Raw genomic sequence first — 26,387 nt, 5'->3', positions numbered from 1 at the left:
TTTTAGGAGGACTTGGTGAACCTAGCTTGAACAAAGCTTCTTTAAGTAGAGCATGATGATTTGCATCACCATGCATTTTAGGAGGACTTGGTGAACCTATCCTGAACAAAGCTTCTTTGAGTGGAGCATGATGATTTGCATCACCATGCATTTTAGGAGGACTTGGTGAACCTAGCTTGAACAAAGCTTCTTTAAGTAGAGCATGATGTCTTGCATCACCATGCTATTTGGGAGGAAGTGGTGAACCTTCTGAGTCAAATAAAAATCTAGTGGAAGACTGTTTCAAGGACCACTGGAGTAACTCCATAAGTTTCAAGCGTTCTGCGTCGCATTCTGAGAAAACATGGTGACACTTCTTAGCAACAAATTCAGATCACTATTGTAGAACCCTTAGATGTATAGGTTGTCTTGTTCAGAATCCCGGAGACTTTTCGGATGGATTATAGAGACCACGGAAACGCCCCCACCCACCTAAGTATTTTTATTTAGATATATGTATTTACTATCACAAGGCATTGACATCGAATCGGCAAGGATCCTCCAGATAGGGCTGCTGGCAAACGATGGTCGACGGAAGTACCTAGAACGGGTTTAAAAATTAATTAACGTATAAACATGACGTCCTCTATAAGTGAAAACTTTGTGATAAACTAGAGGAAAACTAGTCCTTTTTTGAGAGGGAATTTCTGAGAATCTTAAGGGATGGTCAGGAATTATTTAAATATATTTCGTTATGGTACAGTCATAGCACAATCATGGGTCACCCACAATTATGGGTCAATTCCATTTGAATACCATGGAGAACTGACTGACTAATAATTGTGACAGAGTGATCCATAATTGTGCAATGACTGTACTGATCTGTAAATGATTTGGAATATTTTATATAGTTTCCACAATACATCCCAGAAAACTAGAAATTTCTGAGAATCCTTAGGGATTCTCAGGAATTATTTAAACATATTGCGTAATGCTACTAATCTCCGTTAATGATTTAGAATATTTTCTATAATTTCCACAATACGTCTAAGAAGACTGGGAATTTCTGAAAATCTTTAGGGATTCTCAGGAATTATTTAAAAATATTCCGTAATGCTACTGATATCCGTAAATGATATAGAATATTTTCTATAACTTCTACAATACATCCCAGAGGACAAGGAATATCTGAGAAGCTTTAGGAATTCTCAGGCATTATTTGAAAATATTCCGTAATCCTACTGGTCTCTGTAAATGATTAGAATATTTTGTATAGTTTTTAAATGCATTCCAAAGTACTGGGAATTTCTGCGGATATTTAGGGATTCTCCGGAATTTTTTGAACATATTCCATAATGCTAGTGATCTCTGTAAATGATTTAGAATATTTCCTATAGTTTTTAGAACATCCCAGAAAACTGGGAATTTCTGAGAAGCTTTGGGAATTCTTAGGAATTATTTAAAAATATTCCGTAATCCTACTTATCCATGTAAATGATTTAGAATATTTCCTATAGTTTCTGGAATACATCCCAGAAGACTGGGAATTTCTGAGAAGCTTTAGGGATACTCAGAAATTATTTAAAAATATTCCGTAATCCTACTAATCTCTGTAAATGATTTAGAATATTTCCTATAGTTTCTAGAATACATCCCAGAAGACTGGGAATTTCCAAGAATCTTCAGAGATTGTCAAGAATTATTTAAAAATATTTCGTAATGCTACTGATCTCTGTAAACGATTTAGAATACTTCCTATAGTTTCTAGAATACATCCCAGAAGACTGGGAATTTCTAAGAAGCTTTGAGGATTCTCAGGAGTTATTCAAAAATATTCTATAATCCTACTGATCTCTGTAAATGATTTAGAATATTTTATATAGTTTCTAATATGCCTTCCCAAAGTACTGGGAATTTCTGAGAAGCTTCAGAGATTGTCAGCAATTATTTAAAAATATTCCGTAATCCTACTGATCGCTGTAAATGATTTAGAATATTTCCTACAGTTTCTAGAATACATCCCAGAAGACTGGGAATTTCTAAGAATCTTCAGAGATTGTCAAGAATTATTTAAAAATATTCCATAATGCTACTGATCTCTGTAAACGATTTAGAATACTTTCTATAGTTTCTGGAATACATCCCAGAAGAATGGGAATTTCAGAGAAGCTTTAGGCACAGACAAACAGATGTAATACCTTGAATGATTTTCATGGACATCAATCGCCCAGTTCACACTACCATCACCTGGTGGAAAAGTTGCACGATTCACTGTGTTGTTCAATATCGTCAACAGAAGGCGCTAGCGTGAAACGTCAAACGCATAGAAAAACGATGCGCGCGCCTCTGGTTGTGAAAGCCACAACTATGAAAATTTAAAATGATCGTTAAAAGCGTGGTCGATGGAAATTTTGCAAGTGTTACGTCTGTTTGTCTGTGCTTTAGGGATTCTCAGGAATTATTTAAATATATTTCGTAATGCTACTGATCTCTGTAAATGATTTAGAATATTTTGTATAGTTTCTAAGAAGCATTCCAAAGTACTGGGAATTTCTGAGAATATTTAGGGATTCTCAGGAATTATTTAATAATAGTCCGTAATGCTACTGATCTCTATAATTTATTTAGAATATTTTCTTTTTTTTCCCAATTAAAACATCCCAGAGGACTGGGAATTTCTGAGAATTTTTAGAGATTGTCAGGAATTATTTAAAAATATTTTTAGGGCACCTCGGCCCTTCCGAACTCCCCGGGACCCGAGTAGTAAGCCCCACCCCAAGCCACTCAGCCACCCAACCACCGCACCCCTGCGACCAACCCGGTCGGATATGAGGAAGAAGAAAACCCTTCTGCCACGGACACCCAGTCAGGGCAACTGAGCCAGCAAGGCCCTCGGGCCAACAGTCCTGACAGCAACATACAGCAAAACAAACCCCAAAACCCTGCAACAACTTTTGAAACTCTGTAATTATTTCGGTGAGCCCTCCTGGCTTATTAGTTATTAGAAAAGAGACGATACGTTCAGCGAGGCTGTCTGGGTTATATGGACTCCAACATCCTACTAGGATTAAATATAGTGTGTAAGAGCATTTGGGCAGGGGATCAATTGGATTCGTGCACCGATTTTGTAAGCCTAAGACCAGTGCTTTCGATTGGTGTATGATTTATTTTGCGAAAACTTGCGATAGATTTCATGATTTTCATATGTTTTTGAGGGTTTTAGGTAAGAGGGTTTGGCTGGCTTTTGTTCAGCAACGCACCACTGTGCTTCGTGGCGGTCTCGGAAGACGAACACCGTGACCCCCCCCCCTTCTACAAGTGAGGTTTACCGAACCAACGGCCATTGCGATCTCCCCGGTCAAGCGTAACTACGATCGGTCGCCATTGCGATCCCTTAAGTGTGGCGTCACCAAATAAATTATGTAAATTGTAACTAGCCTCAAAGTAGCCACTTTATTAAGGACACAGCCCTGGTTCTAGCGATTTTACCATTTTTGACCCTTTTTGAATGGTTCCGAACTCAAAAGAAGTTTCCATCCCTCGCTGGTCTGATAATCTGGTCTAATTCCAGTTAGCATATTTATATAGAACGTTTGTGAATGTTGTTGGTCGGTCTCAGATTTTATATGGTGTTCATATGTGTTTCGAATGTTCAATGTTACTGTTGATAGACTGCCTTTAGAACAGTAGAGACATGAAAGTTCCAAGTCATCCTCTATAGACGACCCTGTTGATCCCCTAATCCCTGAGCTACAAGGTTACAATATGAAAAGTTTATTAAATTTCATCATGGTCGAGATAATGACTTCATATTAAAGTTTCGCATTGCCTCGAAATCATCATTATCCGAACCGTTTTTTAGAACCACAATATGTAGTACTTGGCGCTGTTAGCACCACAGCATGATAAAACCTTTCTTAGGAATCCATATAGCGTGTAACACCATGATTCTATTTTGCACCATCGTTTCAGTGGCCGCGTGGTCTTGTAGTACCCCTACTAGGGGGGTATGTCATACATACTATGTAAATGTAAAAGCTTTGCTGTATGGCTATCCTATTAGAATGAGATCATTTATTACACTACAACACCATGGGAGATAATATCACATTGGCTGATTGCAGTACAAATGCGAGAAATCTCCTTTTTCTCCCTATCCGCAATCCGGGGACGCGCCCTGTTGGATTTCGGAAGCCTCGGATAATGCAAACCTCCAATGGCATTCACACACACTAACCAATCCACTTTGCCCATTCAGGCTGACTGGGCTTAATACGTCCTCAGTTTGTAATATTCTCACCAATTATATTGTTCAGATACATACCTCAATGACTTCGACAAATGTCCGATGTACCAACTACGCAGCAGCATGATCAGTATAACTCTATCGATGCCTTGAAGATCTGATTTCGTGAACGTTTTTTTCCTCCCCGCTGTTGGGGAAATTAAGCCACTGTGCCCAAAAAGCTGAACTTTTATGGCATGTGGAAAACCTAATTTGACCAAGTTAGGTTTTCTTCGACCTATGATATAATATTATTGTCACATGTGATCCGTGTTAAAGAAACCTCTCGCATCACCATGCAATTTCGGAGAACGTGGTGAAAATTAATGGAATAAATCAAGCATAACTTTTCAATCCGACGTAACTCGAGAATGTAAACAAATCCGGGTTTACTGCTGCATGCATGATTCATAAAGCAAATTCAAGAATCCACATCACTGTTTGATGATTTATTGCTTAATTTGTTTAACTAAGCATATTTTTCTAAACGACGTATCTAACTATTTTGATGTTTACAACTTTACTGATAGATACACCGTTTTGATATATGAGAAAACCAAACGACGTATCTAACCAAAATCAAAAGTAACAGATACACCAAACTGGCACCATACAAAAGCGACGTATCTGGCATGACGTATCTCTAACCAACCCGGTGTATGTGTATTTTTGTCAAAATTCATTGTGAATATGATATGGAATGAGTAGGTTTTGTTTCTTACCTAGTGCGTGCTATATCCCTGGTGATGTTAAGCACAAAAAAACATATGAAAAGTCTTTTTATAAAAACTATTTTAGTGAAATGGTCGTCAACATTGACCAAGAATTTACTCAGATCAGTGAAAAAGTTAGATACGTCGATTTGAAAAATTATGCTTGAAATCCTCTGCCTAGATATACCGTGACCGGCCCTAATTCTGCGCAGTCCCTAATTCGGCGCACTTTCTCGAATATACCACAACATCACGGACTCTAGTTCAATATTAGCTTCAAATATATTTTTTGAATATTGCTTCAATAGTAATGAAAAAGTTTGTGAAGAAAAAATTTTCAAATCAACGATCATTATTTTGTAAAAACATAAAATGATGTCGCAAGTACTGTAAATTGCATGAAATCTGTGTCCGTTAGCGAAATTGCTAAAAAGTTGCTTCATGAGCTGAAGCATTTTGCGAAATAAATAATGAAGAGAATGTCTGCTTTTCCACACGCATCCTGTACTGCTGTCTTCAAGGAAACAGAATCGGCAAAAAACAATTGAGTTTTCTTCTTCTTTTTTTAATCCTCTTGTTCTTCTTAGGTGCGCAGAATTAGGAACCGATATTAAATGGTGGTCCTAATTCTGCGCAGACATTTCAACACTAAGTTTTGAACATATAATTAATAAACAAACATCATATAAATGCCACCATAGTTATAACTAGGATATTCTATGTTTCTAGCAATCCGGTGAATGTAATTACGGCTCAACAAGTTAGTTTATGAACTTTGAAGGCTAATTTTTGATCTGATAGTTCGACCGGACTAACCACTTGTTTTAAACATTTGCTATCAACCTCCGGGGAAATTTTATGTGTTCATGCAAGCATTCGTCAAATGCGAGATATAATGTGAGTTTACATGGAATTTTCTTAAACAGTGGAAACCCTGGAGTTAGACAAGAAAGAAGTCTCAGTTTGCAAACGAAGATTGTGCCACCTTGTCATGGCGAAAAAGTTTATATTGCCTTTAGAAATGAAAGCAAATTTCACTAAAATGTGCATATGCGAATAACTAATTAGCTTTACGTAGTAGTATTCGATAATGCTACAAAATCCTTTTGTGTATTATGATTAAAATTCCCTTTGCTTAGTAATCTAAGTAGGTAGTATCAATGTTGAGGACATGCAAAGTTCCAATATGGTCGTAATGTCGTATAAAAGTTGAAAATGAAGAATTCAATTGAATTTCATCTATGAATCATGTTCACATTATAATATGTTATCTCTTTAGAGTTTTTCCCATGTGCGCAGAATTAGGAACATTAGTGCGCAGAATAAGGAACATTCCAAAAATGGGTGCGCAGAATTAGGAACAGAGACACACTTTAGAATTTTCGTGATTTTACATATAAATTGAGTGTTTTGTACAGTGAAACCTCCATGAGTCGATATTGAAGGGACCATCGACTCAAGGAAATATCGAGAAATGGAACAAAAATCCTTTGGGAAGCTTTTTGAAGGGACCATCATAGTAACCCAGAAATTATTTTTCAGTATAGAAAAATTTACCTCCATGAGTCGTTATCGAGTCAAGGAACATCGACTCATGGAGGTTCGACTGTATAAGAATTATATTTTTCCCTCATTTACAAAGCTAATAACTATGTGCAGTCAAAAATTCAGCCAAATCGGTTCGATTTGGAATTTGTTACAGCTGATTGAAATTGTAAAAGTCTTAGATGCGCAGAATATGGGCCCTCCACGGTACTTTAGCAGTTTTTTGAATGTGCTCAGTTCGAAGGAAAGTAATTTTCTACACAACCGTGCATTTTTTTATTTTTTAACTTCTGGAATAATGTTTGCTAAAATCGAAAACTACATACCTGGTTTGTACATCGTCGAGGCCAGCTGCTCGTCTTCCCAATTCTGCTCTGCATTCGGGAGCATTACTATTAAGTCTATGGCATTAATCTTTCCTCCACCACCCCATACTCCTTGTCCTCGTTTTTGCTGTTCATCGACATATGATACAGCTGGATCCTGTCCACTTCCTGGCCTTCTCACGCTTCTTTATAATCTGGAGCAAGCTCTTGTATTTTCGGTTCTGCCGTTCCGGCTCAGTAATCTTCCACTCATCGTTTAGGATATCGATCTCCAGCTACGCAATTTTACCACCTTTTTATTTCACCACTGTACTGTCGGCACGAGGGGGTCTTCAACTTTGGATGCAGTTTATCTCGTTTTTCCGCTTACAGTTTAAACTTGTTGTCGCTTCCCGCGTGCAGCATCCATCTTCTGCTTCAATCACTGGGTTCTTTGATATCACATCGCCGTGCCTCTTCTTCGCTGTCCAAGAAACTGTCATTCGAGGAGGATGAACTGGGGTGCTTCCGGCAGCTGGACAAGGTTCCGGCTACACAAATTCAGAAAAAAAAACGAACGGAAATTTCAAAAATTGCATGAAAAGTGGGTGTAGATTTGAGCTAAAATAGCTACTTACTTGGGCAGCGACAAATTTCAGCTGCATCCCGTCCAGATCCGGCACTCTGAAACTCCCGTGCATCATCTCAGCAATTCCACCGACTGGCAACATGATAGGGACACTGCGAGATATTCTTCCAAGATTCGTTCTCAGGCGGAATCTAGCGAATCGTACAGATCCACCAATGCAAAACAAATTCGGTGTCACCAACATTTGTCGCTCGTGTACGACTTGGCGAAGAACGTCGGCTCTGAGATCCAGCAGCTTGGCCGTAGCTGATTTCATTCTTGCTGCTGCGCTAATTACTCACAATGGAAAACATCGAATAATTCGTATAATTGAATTTCAAATAATTTCACTAGCCACGCAAACGACGCAAATTTGCCGATGGATTTGGGTCGAATACGTAAACAAAACAAAACAAGTTTTTGTGCGGCGAAAGCCGGCGAAGACGGCGAAAAACTGTCAAAATCTTGAGGGAGGGGTAAACCAATGCGTAAAAACAACCGCAAAATGGTAATAACTAGCCCCCTCGGTGAGCTTGTGGATAAGGAAAAAGAAGAAAACATGGTACCGAAAATTTTTAGTGGTTTGTACCGCACTCTTACGTCTGTATAAATTCGTCTGTGGTGTTATTCTGTCGTTTAGCGAACAACAAATCTCACCTAGGTTGCTGTCAGTTACTGAGAAACGAGTGGTGTTGCTAGCTATGATACCATCTGTATTTGTTTTCTCCCTTATGCATCTCATTATAACTGGCAGGGATTGGGAATTCGAAACTTGGAACAGCTGACAGCACCGACTTCGAAGATGTGGTCTGGTAGCTAGATTTATATCGGCTGAATCCACCTACCGGCATGACCGGTTTATGGGGAATTAGTTACAAGCTTTCGCTATGATGACTGCTGTTTGTTAAGTACTTGATGTGAAGATACAAAAAATGTTGTGTAAACTTGTGTCTGCTTCAGGGATCAGTTGTTGATCGTTGTAATTAAAAAATCGAATTATAATAATGCACTTTGTATAATATAACTTTTTGCTGTTCAATTACTCAGCAACAAGAAGTTACTCGGCAGAGTACCACATTTGCATCGCACTTAATTAGGATGCAATAGATGACTGCCGGTCGGCCGGCGTATCTCTTCTGCTCGATGATGAGAAGGCTACACGAAGGCTACGTGCAATCATTCAATTATGCACAGCATCTCAAAGCTTAAGCACGCGGAAATCTCGTATCCTCTGTGTCAACATCTGTCAAGACGCATACAGCAGTTCATCTCATTAGAAATGCAAAATTAAAACACTTAACGGCTCTCCAACGCGCGAAATTGTGCTCCAACTCAAAACACATGGAATCGCTTTATGAGGTGATAGAGAAGAGCTGCCGCAGTCATGCTGGCGTCGCACATACCTCACGTCGCATCGTCACGACAATTTCTCTCGCTGATTGAGAAAGACACTATACTCGTGCATAAATTCATGCGATGCGACTTCAACGTTTAGTCCACCAAAACCGCGGCAAACCTGTTGATCAGCGGCATCTCACAATTTGACGGATGAATGCCATTCGTACCTATAGCTTGCGGCTCGGCCTTCACACTATTTCAACTGACGTCTTTTTGTTCAGTTGACTATCACTTTCAATGTGCGCGGATGTCGGATGAGGTAGGTATGCAATGCATAGGGGCTGTCCATAAACCACGTGGTCATTTTTTTGGGACTTTTCAACCCCCCCCCCCCCCCCCCCCCCCGCGTGGTCATTAGTCCATACAAAAAATTTTATTTGTCCATACAAAATGGTCATTGGCCGAACCCCCCCCCCCCCCCCCCCTCATGACCACGTGGTTTATGGACAGCCCCATACCTAAGCTCGTTCTCTCGGAGATGATGATGCAGTTGGTACGTGATTTATTGCGGATTTGATGAATTTTGTGGCTAAATCGTGTACGAACGGTAGTCGCCGCTAATGGAACCGATGTTAATGACGATTGTTATCTGGGTTGTTACAGTCGGGCTGGAAAATGGAAAATAATAGTTTTTACTCAGACAACAATGCATCAGGGCTGATTAACGCATAAAAACTGTCTAATCAAACTTCCTCTGCCCGGGGCGTTCTATGTCGATAAGGTCTCTACACAAAAGCGTGTTTGTCTAGTTTATTGGGCGGAGCATGTTTACTCATCTTGAAGTTCAACTCGTTTTGTAATTACAAGTGTTGATAATGTTTATTATAATTTAGTCGAAACAACCTCGAAATACCAAACTAATCATTTTTGACTTTTTCCTTGGCATTATTTTAAATCAGTGGCTCCAAGTGACTGTTAGTCTATGTTTTCCTGCTATTTAGTGATTGCTTGTCAGTCTTGACAAACGTAAAACAAAACGTTATTTTATTTTGTCCAACGTTTCGGTCCGTTTGGGTCCTTCTTCTAGAACTCTGAAATTTAGAACCTACTCTGAGAACGATCACCATTGCTTTCCGTGTCTGTTAGTAGTACATATTTCCCTCAGTCCCGAGGGATGGTGCAGCCTATCAGTAGGTTCGCTCCAGAGGCACGCTCTCCTCTATTTGGGAAATTTGTGCCAGCCTAAGGAAGATAAATGAACTGGTTTCTGGACAAATGTTCGTGGGGGGGCACAGATAAGAATAATGATGTTACACGTCATGTAAACTTGATGTTAGTCATGTAAACTTCATGCTACCATGGTTTACATGAAACATCATGTAAATTTGTACTATATCTCATGTAAACACTTTGAGCCATGCTGAATTACATGACATATAATGAAAGTTTACATGACATTTCATGATATTTATTTGACATGTCATGTAAACTTCTGCGATAACCCATGCTCCAATTATGTGCATTATATGTCACAAAATTTCACTCCTTTTTCAATCTTTGTGACTAGGCATTTGTCACAAACATCATGTTGTATTTCGAAGTTATTCAGTGAATTTAGCTTATCCTGCTAAAACAAACCAACAGGTAGATCATTTCGTCTTATAACCCAAGAGGTGATATATACCGGTCATAGATCACAGAGAGCGGTATGGGCAAGAGCAACAGAAAAACGAATCCAGTGCAGGAAGAAACGGCAGGACGAATATAGAATGTGATTGCTGAAGCGTAGGATAGTATGATTCGGAACGATATGCGGAGGTTTTAAGCAAATTTCAATAGTGCCTGGCAAAAGACTGCGTCTGTGCCATGTGCACAAACCGAGATGCTAATTACTGACATGCAAAAGAAAGCTTACTGCCATATGAAAGGAGCACTTCGGATATTTTAATGAAAGTGTGGTGAACCCAGAAACAACATAGATAATGACGAACAAGCAGTGGAACTACCAACACCAAGCCTCATCGATATAAGAAGACTTTAAACGAGATGTAAATATCCACCAAATTCTTAGAAAGATATTGGAGGAGGGATTGCCTCTAGTTTATTAAAATTAATAAAACTAAAACCAGGAGATCAGTAACTCATTATTAGTGTTTGAATACACGTGGGATGACAAGAACAATCTTGTTTTCAAATCGACTTTCAATGGCCAAGCAAAACAACAATTGCAAGTCATCAGATCAAATTAATGTACAAGGCCACAAGGAACTTCTTTACCTTGAGAAGTTACGTGAATGTGTGCATGGCTTTTTGCCTGAACTATTCGATAAACAATAAACACGTTCTAGCGAGTTACCCTAACCTGGGGTAATGTTTCGCTTGTATTGAAAACATCGTTTCATTAGCTGAATTCGGGATAACTGAGTTCAAATTCCATTGAATTTTTAATACTACTGAGAGTAGAGAGCTAAACAAGTTGTTAGAGGTTGATCTATTACCTTCAGAGTAGCTACATTTTTAACTAGTTATTAGAACATCTTTAAGGCAATGACATAACGTTCTCAGCAGCTTCTGATGGAGCGGTCCTAAAGCAAATGCACAAACAATGATATTTTCATAATCCTGTTGCCTGCTGGTAAAATAAAAAAATGTTCAAACTTGCTTCATATCAATTACGTACACGACGTACGTGATGTCCCAAATCATCTTCCGTTGTCTGTCACCTATAACTAATAAGTTATCAAGACGACTAGCAGACAAAGAAAAAGATCTTCACCGTATGAAAAATCCTCCAGAAATTCTTCAACTTCAAAGATGGCACCAGAGCTGCGCAATATCAATAGTCAACTGACAAGACTATCGTTTCTATCACTGTATATGGCGATCAATACCAAGACGACAACGACAAACAGCGACTTGAGATTGAATCGCACTCAAGAACGCTATCATTACAACCGATCGGATATTTTATTTTGATGGTTTTGTTTTGACCAAAACTCAATGTTTTCTAGTTCATTTTGTACTACATACATTTTGAAACATCATCATGGTAAGTGCAGTACTACATACATTTTGAAACATCATCCTGGTAAGTGCACATTTGGATTTTAAAACGAACTTTAAATATGGCCTATCTGTGATATCCATACCTGGCGGACCACCACAGCCAACCATACGTTACATTATTCAAAAAGGTTTGGCGCATGCACTTAACGATGAATTTGTATATCATTTGATTTCTAGTGCTCGATCGCTTTGACATTTGCTAGTGTACACGTTGCTCAAGGATACAAACGAAAATTACAGGCGATTTATGTAATAGTGTGCGTGTTAGGCTAACGTCAAAACACAATCCACCATAGCTGACAGTGTATTGTGCAGTTCTACCAATAGGTTGCAGCATGTGTATGAAAAATACATCGGGCAAATTTTTTGATTAATTTCCTCTAAGAGTTTGTCTGTTGCAGCAAGCAGTTGGAGCGGGGTCGCGAAACGAAGTTTGGGAAACTATGGTCTAGTAGTTGGAAAAGGAAAGTGATCGGGACACTCTATAGAGCTTACGCTGTTTTCCATCACAGTCGACCTATCAAAATCAGTGATAATTTCCTTTGGACGGACGACATACAATAGCAGTGACTGTATCAAGGACGAGAACAAATTTCCTCGGAAGCTAACCAGAATGATCAAACCGACGATTGGCGGTGTGCAAAGCTGCGTAAGGATTTTTACCTTCCCGAATTTTCCCTGATTCCATACAGCATTGATGCCAGTAAATTAAGGCTCTAAAGCATATGGTGCCGTTTTGTATAATCCTACCCACAATGTAGGTAATGGTGATGATTCCACTAGTCGCTGCCCAGCAACTCCTATCCCTACCTCCTCGTGGCTTCGGCAAACCTGAGCGTCTGTCTCCAGGAGGAGCGGTTCACAACAGCGTCTGATCCCCATGTTAGGGGCGGCTGATCTACGTCCGAGTGCCAGGGAAGGACTCGAAGCTCAACTGTGCACTATGGCCCTCCGGAAAGTAGGGGGTTGGTATCAGGCCCTACGAGCCAGCCGTAAAAAACCATTGTAACGGAAAATCAGCAACAGAATAATACGAACCGAGACCAACGGCAACGACCCCAGCGAACAAAAAGGACTTGCGATTGGAAACTCGGTACGTGGAACTGCCGACCTCTCAACTTCATTGGGAGCACCCGCATACTCGTCGATCTACTGAAGGACCGCGGGTTCGGCATCGTAGCGCTGCAGGAGGTGTGTTGGACAGGATCCATGGTGCGAACGTTTAGAGGTAATCATACCATCTACCAGAGCTGCGGCAACACACGCGAGCTGGGAACAGCTTTTGTGGGGTGTGAATAATGATTAGTGATATTCCCCTTGCGTGTCCTTCCCCTAGTAAGCATCGGTGACAGCGAACATCATGACGAGACAGTGAGTGTGTTGCTGCCTCATTGAGGAGTGGAGCTTTGGCGGAGCCAGTCGCCTGTATTGCGAGGTCCCGTATCATGCCAAGTGATTCTATTGCAGTTTGCTAAGAATGTCGGAAACGGATTGTGATAGTTAGTTGCGTAATATTCACATTGGCGATCCTGCCAGGAGTGCATCATAATTTGTTTCAAGTTAATCAAAAGGTAGGTAGAATCACTTGGCATGTAAACAGTGAGAAAAAGTGGTTTGTTTGTGTGTGTGAAGTGTTTAGTGCTACAAACGCGGCGAGCTGAGAATGCGGAGTAGTTTTTTATACGCGCTGTTGTGGATGTGTATACAACGGTTCGAGCACATTCACATACACGCCGGCGCGGTGGTATGGTTGACTCTCGTTGTCGACTGATCGCACGTGATAGTTGAGTGGGTGGTTCGTCAGTCGATCCTTGCGTGCATGCTTGATCATGTTCTTGTTCGGCTCTTGTGATCACGCTTTCGTAGGATGGTTCCTCGGATTGTTCATCCGCATGTTGTCGCTCGGTTGAAAAGTAAAGGCAAACAAATGACGTGGTGTGTGTGGCGGCAGATAAGGTAATCGGTAATTGGGAATGGAGTCGTTAAATATTAGCGCTGACTCGAGGCTGGTATGATTGGGCAAACAAGGTAAGCATAAACGGGATTTTTCGCTTTGGAGCGAATTAATGGCATGTGAGTTCGCTGAAAATTGCTCTGCATAAAGAAAATGCAGGGACGTGTAATGAAAACCGTCCAAGAAAATGGCGCGTTGGACAACCGCCGAAAATTGTTCTGCATAAAGAAAATGCAGGGACGTGTAAAGAAAACCGTCCAAGGAAATAGCGTGTTGGACAACCGCTGAAAATTGTTCTGCATAAAGAAAATGCAGGGACGTGTAATGAAAACCGTCCAAGAAAATGGCGCGTTGGACAACCGCCGCAAACTGTTTCTGTTAAAGAAAATGCAGGTATGTATGTATAATGGAAACCGTTTAAGGAAATGGCTTGTTGGACTGTTGGATAGTCGTCGAAATCCAAGGAAATGGCATCCCTATTTCACCAATATGGGGTTTCTGTAGCCAAGCTGACAACCTGTCTCTCAACACAGTAGCATAGTTTTTTTGCGGGACAAGAAAACAAGAAGACATCAGTCCCCTACCGAAAACATAGAGAAGATCCAGAATCATTTGCCTTTGTCTGCCATCGAGAAAACGCCGGATGAGCTATGCCTTGAGGAAAGGCCGTATTACGCGCACATGAGAACTTTTTGTTCGGAATACCATGTACGTCCATGTCTTAAAGGAATAGCGGCAGAAGTTGGATATCGATCATTCGAGAGAAAGTTGGAACTTCGGAAGTCAAAACTTCGGGGATGTTCGGCGTCGGCATTCTAATTTGGGGTTCACCGAATTGCCTGTGTCGGCGACGCTTCAATTAGAATGCCGAAGTTTTACTTCGGCGAACTTTTTTTTTTGGGGATATTTGATTTCACTTATCGACTTCGGTCTAAAATAATTCAATATGTACATATAAGAAGGCGAAGATGGTTTTCGTCGGGTACGTGGAAGGACGAAAGGCGTGATCAACCCTCGGTACCCAATTACGTAATTTATGTTTAGTCCTTTACTGTCAGATCGGTGTAACACGCTAAATATAATTTACACAAAATGCAATTTACACGGGAAAAAAATCACAATACACAAAATTTAATAGTTTTCTTTGGTACATCGAGGGCTTAAAACTAGTTTATGCTAATACTGTTACTAAAATCGTCTACGAATCGAAGCAGGGAAAGAACCCGAGTGCTTTGCCGGTTGCCGTGGATGACGGCTCTGAGTCTGAGGAGGAGATGGACGAATCGAATCCGAGTCTTGATGCGTCATTTGACGAAAATGCATCTGAAGCGAGTTCATCATTTCATGGTTTCTCATTGGATAAGATCTCGAGGCGCTCGTTCCGATCAACAAAAGGTGTCCGGTCACAGTCGCCAAGGGCGTCTCCCCGATCGAGTTTTTCACGGCACTGATTTTGTCGAGCCTTCCGTCATCGTACGGCAGGTTGATACACGTAATCGTAAACAAGCCTGTTTGTTAGACTACTTTTTTTTTCGGAGAAGAAGGAGAATGTGGGGTGTGAACAATGATTAGTGATATTCCCCTTGCGTGTCCTTCCCCTAGTAAGCATCGGTGACAGCGAACATCATGACGAGACAGTGAGTGTGTTGCTGCCTCATTGAGGAGTGGAGCTTTGGCGGAGCCAGTCGCCTGTATTGCGAGGTCCCGTATCATGCCAAGTGATTCTATTGCAGTTTGCTAAGAATGTCGGAAACGGATTGTGATAGTTAGTTGCGTAATATTCACAGCTTTCATCGTGGTGGATGATATGCAGAGGCACGTGATCGGTTGGTGGCCGATCGACGAAAGAATGTGCAGGTTGAGGATCAAGGGCCGATTCTTCAACTTCAGCATAATAAACGTGCACAGCCCACACTCCGGAAGTACTGATGATGACAAGGACGCATTTTACGCGCAGCTCGAACGCGAGTACGATCGCTGCCCAAGCCACGACGTCATAGAAGATTCATAGGGATAGGAGATTTGAACGCTCAGGTAGGCGCCCACCAGCAGACGAACGAAAACGGCCTACGACTCATTGATTTCGCCACCTCCAAAAATATGGCCATACGTAGCACCTTTTTCCAACACATCCTCCCTTATCGTTACACCTGGAGATCACCACAGCAGACGGAATCTCAAATTGACCACGTTCTGATTGACGGACGACACTTCTCCGACATTATCGACGTCTGGACCTATCGTGGCGCCAACATCGATTCCGACCACTATCTGATGATGGTCAAACTGCGCCCAAAACTCTCCGTCATCAACAATGTACGGTACCGGCGACCGCCACGGTACAACGTAGAGCGACTGAAAAAACCGGATGTCGCCTCAGCATACGCGCAAAATCTCGTGACCGCGTTGCCAGACGAAAGTGAGCTCGATGAGGCCCCTCTAGAGGACTGCTGGAGTACAGTGAAAGCAGCCATCAACGGCGCAGCCGAGAGCACCATCGGGTACGTGGAACGGAATCGACGGAACGAATGGTTCGACGAAGAGTGCAGAACGGTTTTGGAGGAGAAGAACGCAGCGAGGGCGGTAATGCTGCAGCAAGGGATTCGACAAAACGTGGAACGTAAAAAACAGAAGCGGAAACAGCAGACCCGCCTTTACCGGGAGAAAAAGCGCCGCTTGGAAGAAGCGGAGTGTGAAGAATTGGAACTGATGTGCCGTGCCGCGAATCGAAATATGCAGGGATAAAGACGGAGGCCTCTTGATGTACGGGCGTGAGGTGATCGAAAGGTGGAAGCAGCACCTGAACGTAGGCACGGAATAACACGGCAACGGAGGAAACGACGACGCCAGTGCAGCGGAGGAGGGAAATGAACCAACTCACACGCTGAGGGAAGTTAAGGATGCCATTCTCCAGCTCAAAACCAACAAATCAGCTGGTAAGGATGGTATCGCAGCTGAACTCATCAAGATGGGCCCAGAAAAGTTGGCCACCTGTCTGCATCGGCTGATAGTCAGGATCTGGGAAACAGAACAGCTACCGGAGGAGTGGAAGGAAGGGGTTATTAGCCCCATTCACAAAAAAGGCGACCATTTGGAATGTGAGAACTTCAAAGCGATCACTATTTTGAATGCTGCCTACAAACTGCTATCCTAGATCATCTTCCGTCGTCTGTCACCGAATGAGAACCGAAGAATGAGTCACCGAAAACGAATGAGTTCGTGGGAGTTCGGCTTCATCGACGGCCGGTCGACAACGGACCAGATCTTTCCCGTACGGCAAATCCTCCAGAAATGCCGTTTATACCAGGTCCCAACGCATCACCTGTTCATCGACTTCAAAGCGGCATACGACAGTATCGACCGCGCAGAGCTATTGAGAATCATAGACGAAAACGGCTTTCCTGGGAAGCTGACTAGACTGATTAAAGCAACGATGGACGGTGCGCAAAACTGCGTAAGGGTTTCGGGTGAACTATCCAGTTTATTCGAACCTCGCCGGGGACTGCGACAAGGTGATGGACTCTCATGCCTACTCTTCAACATTGCTCTGGAAGGTGTAATGCGACGAGCCGGGCTCAACAGCTGGGGTCTGATTTTTACAAAATGTGCTTATGTGCTTTGCGGACGACATGGACATTATCGCCAGAACATTTGGAAAAGTGGCAGAGCTCTGTGCACCCGTCTGAAACGCGATGCAGCAAAGGTCGGACTGGTGGTGAATGCGTCCAGAATAAGGTGCATGCTGGCAGGCAGAACCAAACACGACCGGGTTCGTCTAGGTCGGATCCTTACTGACGGCTGACAACAATGCTAGCCGTGGAATACGAAGGTGCATAATCAGTGGAAGACGTGCCTACTATGAGCTCCAGAAAAAGCTGCGGTCCAAAAAGATTCACCCACGCATCAAATGCGCCATGTACAAAACGGATACGAGACATGGACCATGCTCGAGGAGGACCTGCAAGCACTCGGAGTTTTAAGGAAGATCGCGTGTTAAGGTAATTATAGAACGAAGCCTCTCCTTGAGGTTTCAAACGCACAAATGTCGCAAAGCGCTGAAAAGTTGATCGATTGGTCAGCCGCTGGTAGTGACCAATCGATCAAGTTTTCAGTGCAATCCGTCATTTGGTTCATCAGATTTGTTTTATTGAAAATTCGAGGTGTGGCTTTGTTATATCTTCACCTTAAAGACGATCTTTGATGGTGGACCAGATGGAGCGTGACTTGGCGAGAGTTGGGCATGGAGAGCGGCAGCAATATATTATTAATTTCATTTTATCTTCAATTTGATGTTATATCAAATAAATGACATGAATCCTCTGGAAATTAATCCAAGAATTGTTTTTGAAATTTACTAAGACTTTCCTTCCGCATTTCCTACAAGAATTCTTCCAAGATTATTTTCTGAAATCCCTCCAAAAATTATTTCTGATACTCCAGGAGTTCCTTTTGAAGATCCCCCTGAACTACCATCTGAGGTTTCGCCAAAAGTTTGTCTAGTTTTTCATCAAGAGTTTCTTCTGGGATTCTTTAAAGAGTTTCTTCTGGTATTTCTGCAGAGAATCTTTCTGGGACTCGTCCAAAAATTTCATCAGTTCCGTAAACTGGGGTCAAATTGATCATTCGCGGACTAAATTATTATTCCATATAATCAATTCCAGTACGTCATAATGATCACACAATGTTTATCTCAACTAGTTCATGGATGCCCATTGTCCATAGATGATTGTGTAAATTCAGTTTTTAGAAAAAGTTAGTCTTGTATTACTTTCTTTAAGGATTTTTAAATGTGATTCTGACATAGCCAGAACCATTAGTATTAAACAATCGATTGCCACTAGGAGTTCTAGTAAACTTTCTGTTTTCAATTTTTGTGTAACCTTGATTGTGATGTGATGTAGCTATTCTGGACATGAATCAGTTTCAAAAGTTTCAGTTTAATTTAAAAAAAGTGATTTATTGTGATTGGCCTCGTTTATTTCAAAGGAAATTGCATATTTGTTAAATAATCAATTTTAGTATTTAAATGTATCATTTACCAGTCGAATTCATTAGTGGTAAAAGTTTTGATGCGTTATTTGTGATCAGAAGATCAATATTTAGTGGAGAATGCAATTTTATATTTTTACCGATGTTCAATTGTATGCTGATTGATTTCGCCCTAAAGTGGCATTTATATTTTTTTGGTTTTTTGGAGTTGTTCAACTTTAAATATGAAATTATTCAATAAAATTCTGTCACGTAGTTTCATAAAGAACCACTCGGTACTGGTTTTGCAGATATTATGTCGCTAAATTTTGAAATGCTACAAATGTTATCTGCAAAACTTGTTTTAAAGTGATCAATTTGCCTCCGGATTTCGGTTCTTTTTGGTATTTGTGCGCAGCAGGATTTTTTTTTATTTTGAATACTTCGAAGAGATTTTGTTTGACTCAATTTCTACTCGTTTTTGGAATTTCTCCAGGGTTTCTTACTGCGTTTACTCCAAGAGTTCGTTCAAGGGATTGTTTTTTGGGAATCCTCTATGAGTTTCCTTTGCAAGTCATCTAGAAGTTCTTCACAGAAACCTTCTGGGAGTTATTTCTAGAAATCCTCCTGAATGTCCTCCTGCAGATTCTCAAGGAGTTCCTTGTGTAAACCTTTCAGAAGTTCCTTGTGAGATTTCTGCAGAAGTTCCATCTAGAAATCCTGCAGGAGTAATTTCAAGTAATTCTCCAAGAGTTCTTGTGAGAAACCTTCTGGGAATCTTTTAAGAGTTCCTGGTGGAATCCCTTAGATTGAATTCCTGGATCCCATACTAAACTGCTGTTCCCTAAACGAACTAATTTTTAACATACTAAACTCCCTAAGCTAGAATCTCCCTAAAGCAATAATCTATTTTTAGCTGGAATTACCAAAGTGAATCACTTTTTCCACAAGCATTGGGTCACTTTGCGGTCTTCGACAATTTTTTTTAGCATTTCTTGGGCTATACTTAAATGTCAGTCTCATTAGTAACTTGGTTTAAATCAAATGTTTTTAACTTTTGCGAAAAATGCAAAAAAAAGTACGTTTCCCCATACTAAATACCATACAAATTTCAATTGCGATGCGGAATACGGATACACAACCAATCGAACCCAAATTTTGCAGAGCTGTTTGGTAAGCTAAAAGGAATCGGAAATGCTTTATTCATGAAATCATCTTTGTTGACCCAGTACAAAAATTCAAGTTAATTTATATTAATTTGACTGAATTATCAGCAAAAAGGGATCAAAATTGGATCCCTGCCCAAATTGTTCCGCACCTTAACTAGAACTAAAATGTGCTGTGATGCAATTTTGACAAGTGACTTCTATGAAAATGGTAATCAGAATATGTTGGTGGACTTAAGAATCAGAAAACCTTTAAAAAAAAGTAGACAGGCCTAGTATACATTGCAGTATTTGTTTTAATATCATGGAACGAGCTCGCCAATAGTTATTATTGCAAGAGTTTCTACCGGAATTCGATTAAGTGGCCTTATGCCACTGACTGGTATCATACAAAAATGGAAAAAATGTCAAAAGATAATAATAGCTTTCACAAAGACACCATTTACCTCAAGCTTTAGACTTTGGTACACATATTGTTACCTTAGTAAATGCTTCAGAGCCGTTGTACATTAAAACAGGCGACACTTCTCAACCTAACGGCTATGTGACAGCCTTGGCGACCCATCGATCATCCACATTACTGGTTTCTCAATTGAATCAAAACCTGTTTAATTTCTTCTCATCTATGCAAACAGGTGAGAAAGGTAATAAACTGTTTCTGCCATCAGCCCACGCTTTAGCATACACACCCTGAGTGCAGTGACTTGCCCAGATGCTTAGGAAAGTATTAATTTACCTATTATAATACATAGATTGAATTACGGTATAGCAAGATTGGATCGTGTTTAAAGTTACACAGTTTGTCCCAGTGACCAACTACCGTGTCTTAATGCGTTTCCATCGATCGTATACGCCACGACGCCGTTGAAGTAATTTCAAAACAGTTTATTGCTAGTACAAGGGAATCCTCTCGATCGGTACGAAATGCCTTTACGTTTCAATGTGAGTTACTTGTCACGTGACGTGACTTAACGAATGCCATTTATAATTTTGATGTGGCTGACATTTCAAAAGAAGATGATCTCACAAGACTACAGCTTTTTACATTCCAAATCAGTATAATCATAGCATCAAAACACTGCGCAAATATCTATTTAGATACCTTCGTATTCACCTCAATGTTACTCGAATCCACCAGTCGCCACAACACAAAACAATACCAAAAAAATCACCTTTCAGGTTTCGCACTTCCACTACTGTTCACGTTTCATAGGAGCACTGAAGCAAAAAACGACGAGATATACAAAACACATGACATAACTGAGTCCCCAACTGTTTCGCGCCAAGCACCACACCGCTCTCTTCAGTAGTTCAAATAGCCGACTTATGTTTCTTCACTTCACTAGACAACTCGTTTGTGTCATTTTCTTGAAGATTCATCTTATGCTCAGATCCCTTCACTATCACTATCTTTTCCAGTTGTACAGAACTCCTCGTTGCACTATCAAAATGCTACCTGCATCCGTATCACACTACTTAGTTTCTTCGGTATTATTCTTGACTCACTGTTCCAATAGACAAACAGATGCTCCCAACCACAGCTGATAAGCCCTACTGTCCCCTGTCAGCACCGGCGATGCCCGTTTTAAGGGTCTCAAAACGTGTTCTCAATGCGCAGCCGTCCGTCGTGCGCATAAGCACTCCATAAAAGCTAGCGTAGTGATTCAAATTCAATTCCGTTGTCACACGATCGAGTACCAGTTGCGACTGAACACGACGCCGGCTCGAGCGAAAGGTTTTACGCGGCCGCGGCGACGCCGCCGATGACGGACAACGACGGCGGGGCTTGAAAGCTTTGCAGAAATAAGCTCGCGCCTCTGTGCGATGCCTTGAAGTGGATTGTAGCTGCAGAGAGCAGGTGATCTGTGTAGTACCCGACTCGGAAATGTATGGCAAAACCGACCTCTCGTCGACTGGTTGTAGCCCTACGGCGATCGGTCAAGACTCTTGGTCTAAGAGAGCTGAGCGAGGTTTGTGGCGATGTTCAATGATTTATGGAATCTCGATCGTCTCTATAACTAATTGAATTAAGGTAGTGTCGGTAATTGTAAACATCTATTTACGATGTTCAAACAATTTAATAATTTTTTTTTGACCCTAATTAGGATGGAAGATTCTGTTTGTTTAATATTCTGTGACCAACTTGAACTTTATTTTGTAGCTAGTGGTGATGATACGTTATTTATCATTGTTTTTATTTAATTAAATGTTTTACTGTTTAATTTACGTTTGTGTCTATCTTGTTCACCTAACAGTGCTATATAGACTGTTTAATATACAGGGTGTTAGGTTCACGAGTGCAAACTTTCTAAAGGGTGATGGAGAACCATTAATGGAGAAAAAAATTGTTCAACGCATATGGTCAAATCTCAATCTCGTTTGTCTCCAGTTCCGCACTCTGCATAGGGTCCGCAGATCGTCCTCCACTTGGTCGACCCACCTAGCTCGCTGCGCTCCACGTCTTCTTGTACCGGTCGGATGACTCTCGAGAACCATTTTAGTCGGGTTTCTATCCGACATCCTGATGACGTGACCCGCCCACCGTAGCCTTCCGATTTTCGCGGTATGGACGATGGTTGGTTCTCTCAGCAGCTGATGCAGCTTGTGGTTTATTCGCCTTCTTCAAGTCCCGTCTTCCATCTGCACTCCGCCGTAGATGGTACGCAACACCTTCCGTTCGAAAACTCCAAGGGCGCGTTGCCTCTGCACGTAGGGTCCATGTTTCGTGCCCATAGAGGACGACCGGTCTAATCAGCGTTTTGTAGATGATTAACTTCGTGTTACGGCGAACTTTATTCGATCGTAGAGTTCTGCGGAGTTCAAAGTAAGCACGATTTCCTGCCACAATGCGCCTCTGAATTTCTCTGCTGGAGTCGTTGTCGGCGGTCACCAGTGAGCCCAAGTACACGAATTCTTCAACCGTCTCGATTTCATCACCGTCGATATAAATTCGGGGTGTCGGGCGCGCTGATCCCTCCCTGGAGCCCTTTGCCATCATGTACCTTGTCTTCGACACATTAATGACTAATCCGATTCGCCTGGCTTCATTCTTTAGTCGGATGTACGTTTCCGCCATCATCTCAAATTTGCGAGCAATAATATCAATATCATCAGCGAAACCAAGCAGCTGAACGGACTTCGTGAAAATCGTCCCACTCGTGTTTATCCCCGCTCTCCTTATTACACCTTCTAACGCAATGTTGAACAGAAAGCACGAAAGACCATCACCTTGCCGTAACCCTCTGCGAGATTCGAAGGGTCTCGAGAGTGTCCCTGATACTCGAACTACGCACATCATTCGATCCATCGTCGCCTTGATCAATCGTATCAGTTTATCCGGGAATCCGTATTCGCCATAGCTGTTCTCGATCGATTGTATCATACGCCGATTTGAAATCGACGAACAAGTGATGTGTGGGCACGTTGTATTCGCGGCATTTCTGCAACACCTAGTGGATGGCGAACATCTGGTACGTTGTAGCGCGTTCACCCATAAATCCAGCCTGATATTGCCCCACGAACTCTCTTGCAATCGGTGATAGACGGCGGCATAAAATTTGAGAGAGTATCTTGTAGGCAGCGCTCAGTAGTGTGATCACGCGGTAGTTCCCGCAATCCAACTTGTCGCCCTTTTTGTAGATGGGACGGGACACGACACCTTCCATCCATTCCTCCGGTAATACTTCCTCCTCCCAAATCTTGGTAATGACCCAGTGTAGTGCTCTCACCAGTGCTTCTCCACCGTATTTTAGAAGCTCGTTTGGCAGTTGATCTACTCCAGCGGCTTTGTTGTTTTTCAACCGGCCTACCTCCTCCTCAATCTCTTAGAGGTCAGGGGCCGGAAGTCTTCCGTCCTGTGCACATACTCCTAAATCTGTTACCACGCCACCTTCGGTACTTGCAACGTCGCCATTGAGGTGCTCATCGTAATGCTGCCGCCACCTGTCGACCAACTCACGCTCGCTCGTGAGAATATTTCCGTATACGTATAACTCTATACAAAAATTCAAATCAATCGGTTTGAAATTGTCTTAGTTACAGCAAAAAGTGCCCAAATGGTACAAAACCCTATGTAGATTTTCTACCAATGAATACGCGAGGATTTTAATTCGTGCTGAAATTTTTCTAACCAAATTCATCATCCATCCCTGTTGTGAACGGGATCTAACGTGAGACGACTGCCCCCTATACAAGCATCATCGGCTCGGCTCGTCTCTATCACGACAACGGATAGACGACGACCGCCGCCGCCGACGACGACGACGAACGGCAGCAACAGTAACAACAGAACGCCATCATCTGCAATAGCAGCAAGATGCTGCCCGCGCGATCTCCGCGAGATTACTTTTAATCTGTTTGTAATATTGTGTACATAATGTAAATAGTAGTCTTGTGTCAATAAATGTGCATGTTTTTATTATCGTAATATCCGGGTGTGAAGTGTTTTATTCGGCCGCATAGTTACATTTCCCCGGATATGAAAATCCCACTTTTTGATTAAAATTTTATTTGAAAAAAAAAGTCGATTTCCCAGTTCGAATCGACCAACACTATCGAACCGCAGCCATTTAAATGCCCCTTTTCGTCATCGGCAAGCAAACTACCCCACTGTGCAACCATATGATTCGGAGAAACGTCAAACCGCACGTGATGCACTTGTGTGTGTGAAAGCGGTCTATTTCATTCATAAACATTGCTGTTGGCTTCTCGGTGTGCGCCGCGGTGTGGTGTCCAATAGCTTTCTTCACTTTCCAGCGTAGTTCTTTCTTTCAGATTGTTTTGTAGCGCTCGGTCGTGCGGTCGCGATTAGTTTTGCGCAGCCTCCTGTCACGTGGCCATGTTTTTGAGGTCAGCATCAAAATCCAGGAACGATTATTGACTGTGGCGGAATCATATCAATAACAATTATAAATTTTATGGAAACTTTATTCCCGTGACGAAGATGAGCTGATACTATTACGACTTCATTTTTAAATAAATAATTGCGAAATTAAAAATCATGTTTCGCTTAAACTAACGCTTTTAAAAGGTACAAAAAAATTGGTTGTGGAATAAAGTTTCGCCGCTTTTGATTTTTGCTCCTGGAATTATTTTTGTTTACAAATTTTGCGCTGTCATGGGGAACCAAGCCGCCGAGCCGCCGCTATTATGTTCAACAAGGCGGCTGGAAGTGGGAACCAGAGATGTTGGCTCTTTATTTTCCTGTGGGGCAGTATTGCGGTGACAGGAGGCTGGTTTTGCGTCTCTCCTAAATAACAATCAATCATTCCTGGAAGTTTAGCCGTCGTGAATTAATTAAACGTTCAGTGGAATCTGTTTAGAAATTGTGCATTCTATTTGTGATATCCAGAAGAGATGGCTGTTTATTTATTGCCTAAGGCTCGACTGTAAGTAATTCATAACACGCATAGTGAGGAACATCTTAGAAGAGTTTACAATGTAATGTGACATAGTTCAAATTCCACTTCCGACTTCGCGTCTTCTCGAAAGGCATAGAAACTCGATCGGTTATGAGATTATAATGTTGTGACGCGGGTTGTGTGCTGCACCCTAGAAGCACCAAGTCGAAGCCGATGTATGTACCGTTCCACTGCACACTGTTCCTGGTGGATGTAGGTGGTCGCCGGCGCACCAACCTAGTAGGCTTCGAGTCACATGTTTTGGTGCCTGTGCTGGCTTCGTGGAGAGATGGCTTTACACGCGAGGCAGCCTTTGGGGGATGTGATATTTTTAGGCGTTTGCTTCGTTGCTTTTATTCAAATCGATGAAGTTGGACTTGATCTTGGAGCATTCTTCTCGGCAGGCATAGGAGGGAAATGGTAATGTTAGGAACCTTAACGCTTGGCTCTATCTTCGAACATCGGTGTCGCTTCGATTACACAATCAGTCTAGAAGTGAGATTTTCTATCGCTTTGGTGTGGTGCGTCGCGTTCGATGAGCATTATTACATACATATTAACAAAACAACATGCTGGGCGGAAAGGTCAAAGAACTTCAATCGGATGACTGTACAACAGTGATGACCCGTTTTTATCATTTGTTGAAGATTCGGAGAGGTGAGTCCAGTTTATCCACGTATCGCAATTTTTTCCTTGCCTATTTTCAGAGTGCGGCAAATCGACGTTTTATTATTTCAGGATTTCTTCAAAAGTCTTCTGGGATTTTTCAAGGAATATCTTCTGAAATTCCTCCTTTTGAAAATTCCGAGATTCCTCCAGGAGTTCCATCCGGGATTCTTCCAGGAATTCATTCTGGGATTCCATGCATAGGATGCATAGGATGTCTCCAAGTGCTTTTTCTGAGATTGATCCAGGAGAAACACTTATCGGGACTCCTCTAGAAACTTCTTTTAGAATTCCTTCATGAATTTCTCCCATACTTTCCTTTGAAATTAGGTACTTCAGTTTTTTTTCGGAGATAACACAAAAAGTTCGTTGTTG

General features: G+C 41.7%; 2 protein-coding genes across 4 annotated transcripts in view; one reads left to right on the top strand and one right to left on the bottom strand.

Annotated features, from left to right (window-relative positions):
- Positions 1 to 21,682, bottom strand: part of LOC134292068 (facilitated trehalose transporter Tret1-like) — a 59,941-nt gene extending 38,259 nt beyond the window's left edge. Inside the window, exon 1 of one of the 2 annotated variants that reach the window (XM_062860787.1) lies at positions 21,050 to 21,682. The gene's annotated coding sequence lies outside the window, so the exon portion shown is untranslated. The remainder of the gene's footprint in view (positions 1 to 21,049) is intronic. The other variant, XM_062860788.1, reaches the window with a different exon arrangement.
- Positions 21,683 to 24,653: 2,971 nt separating this feature from the next.
- The window catches only part of LOC134292064 (phosphatidylserine decarboxylase proenzyme, mitochondrial), a 43,825-nt gene continuing 42,091 nt past the window's right edge, over positions 24,654 to 26,387 (top strand). Inside the window, exons 1-2 of one of the 2 annotated variants that reach the window (XM_062860774.1) lie at positions 24,654 to 24,764; positions 25,190 to 25,334. In XM_062860774.1, the coding sequence (XP_062716758.1) occupies positions 25,303 to 25,334 (32 nt within the window). In that variant the 5' untranslated portion in view covers positions 24,654 to 24,764; positions 25,190 to 25,302. Of the gene's footprint in view, positions 24,796 to 25,189; positions 25,335 to 26,387 lie in introns of both variants that reach the window. The other variant, XM_062860775.1, reaches the window with a different exon arrangement.

Source organism: Aedes albopictus, chromosome 3 (genome assembly GCF_035046485.1).
Source record: "Aedes albopictus strain Foshan chromosome 3, AalbF5, whole genome shotgun sequence".
NCBI classification, from domain to species: Eukaryota; Metazoa; Arthropoda; class Insecta; order Diptera; family Culicidae; genus Aedes; species Aedes albopictus.
Note: the sequence above shows the minus strand (reverse complement) of the source record. Positions and strands in the feature narration are given on the sequence as shown.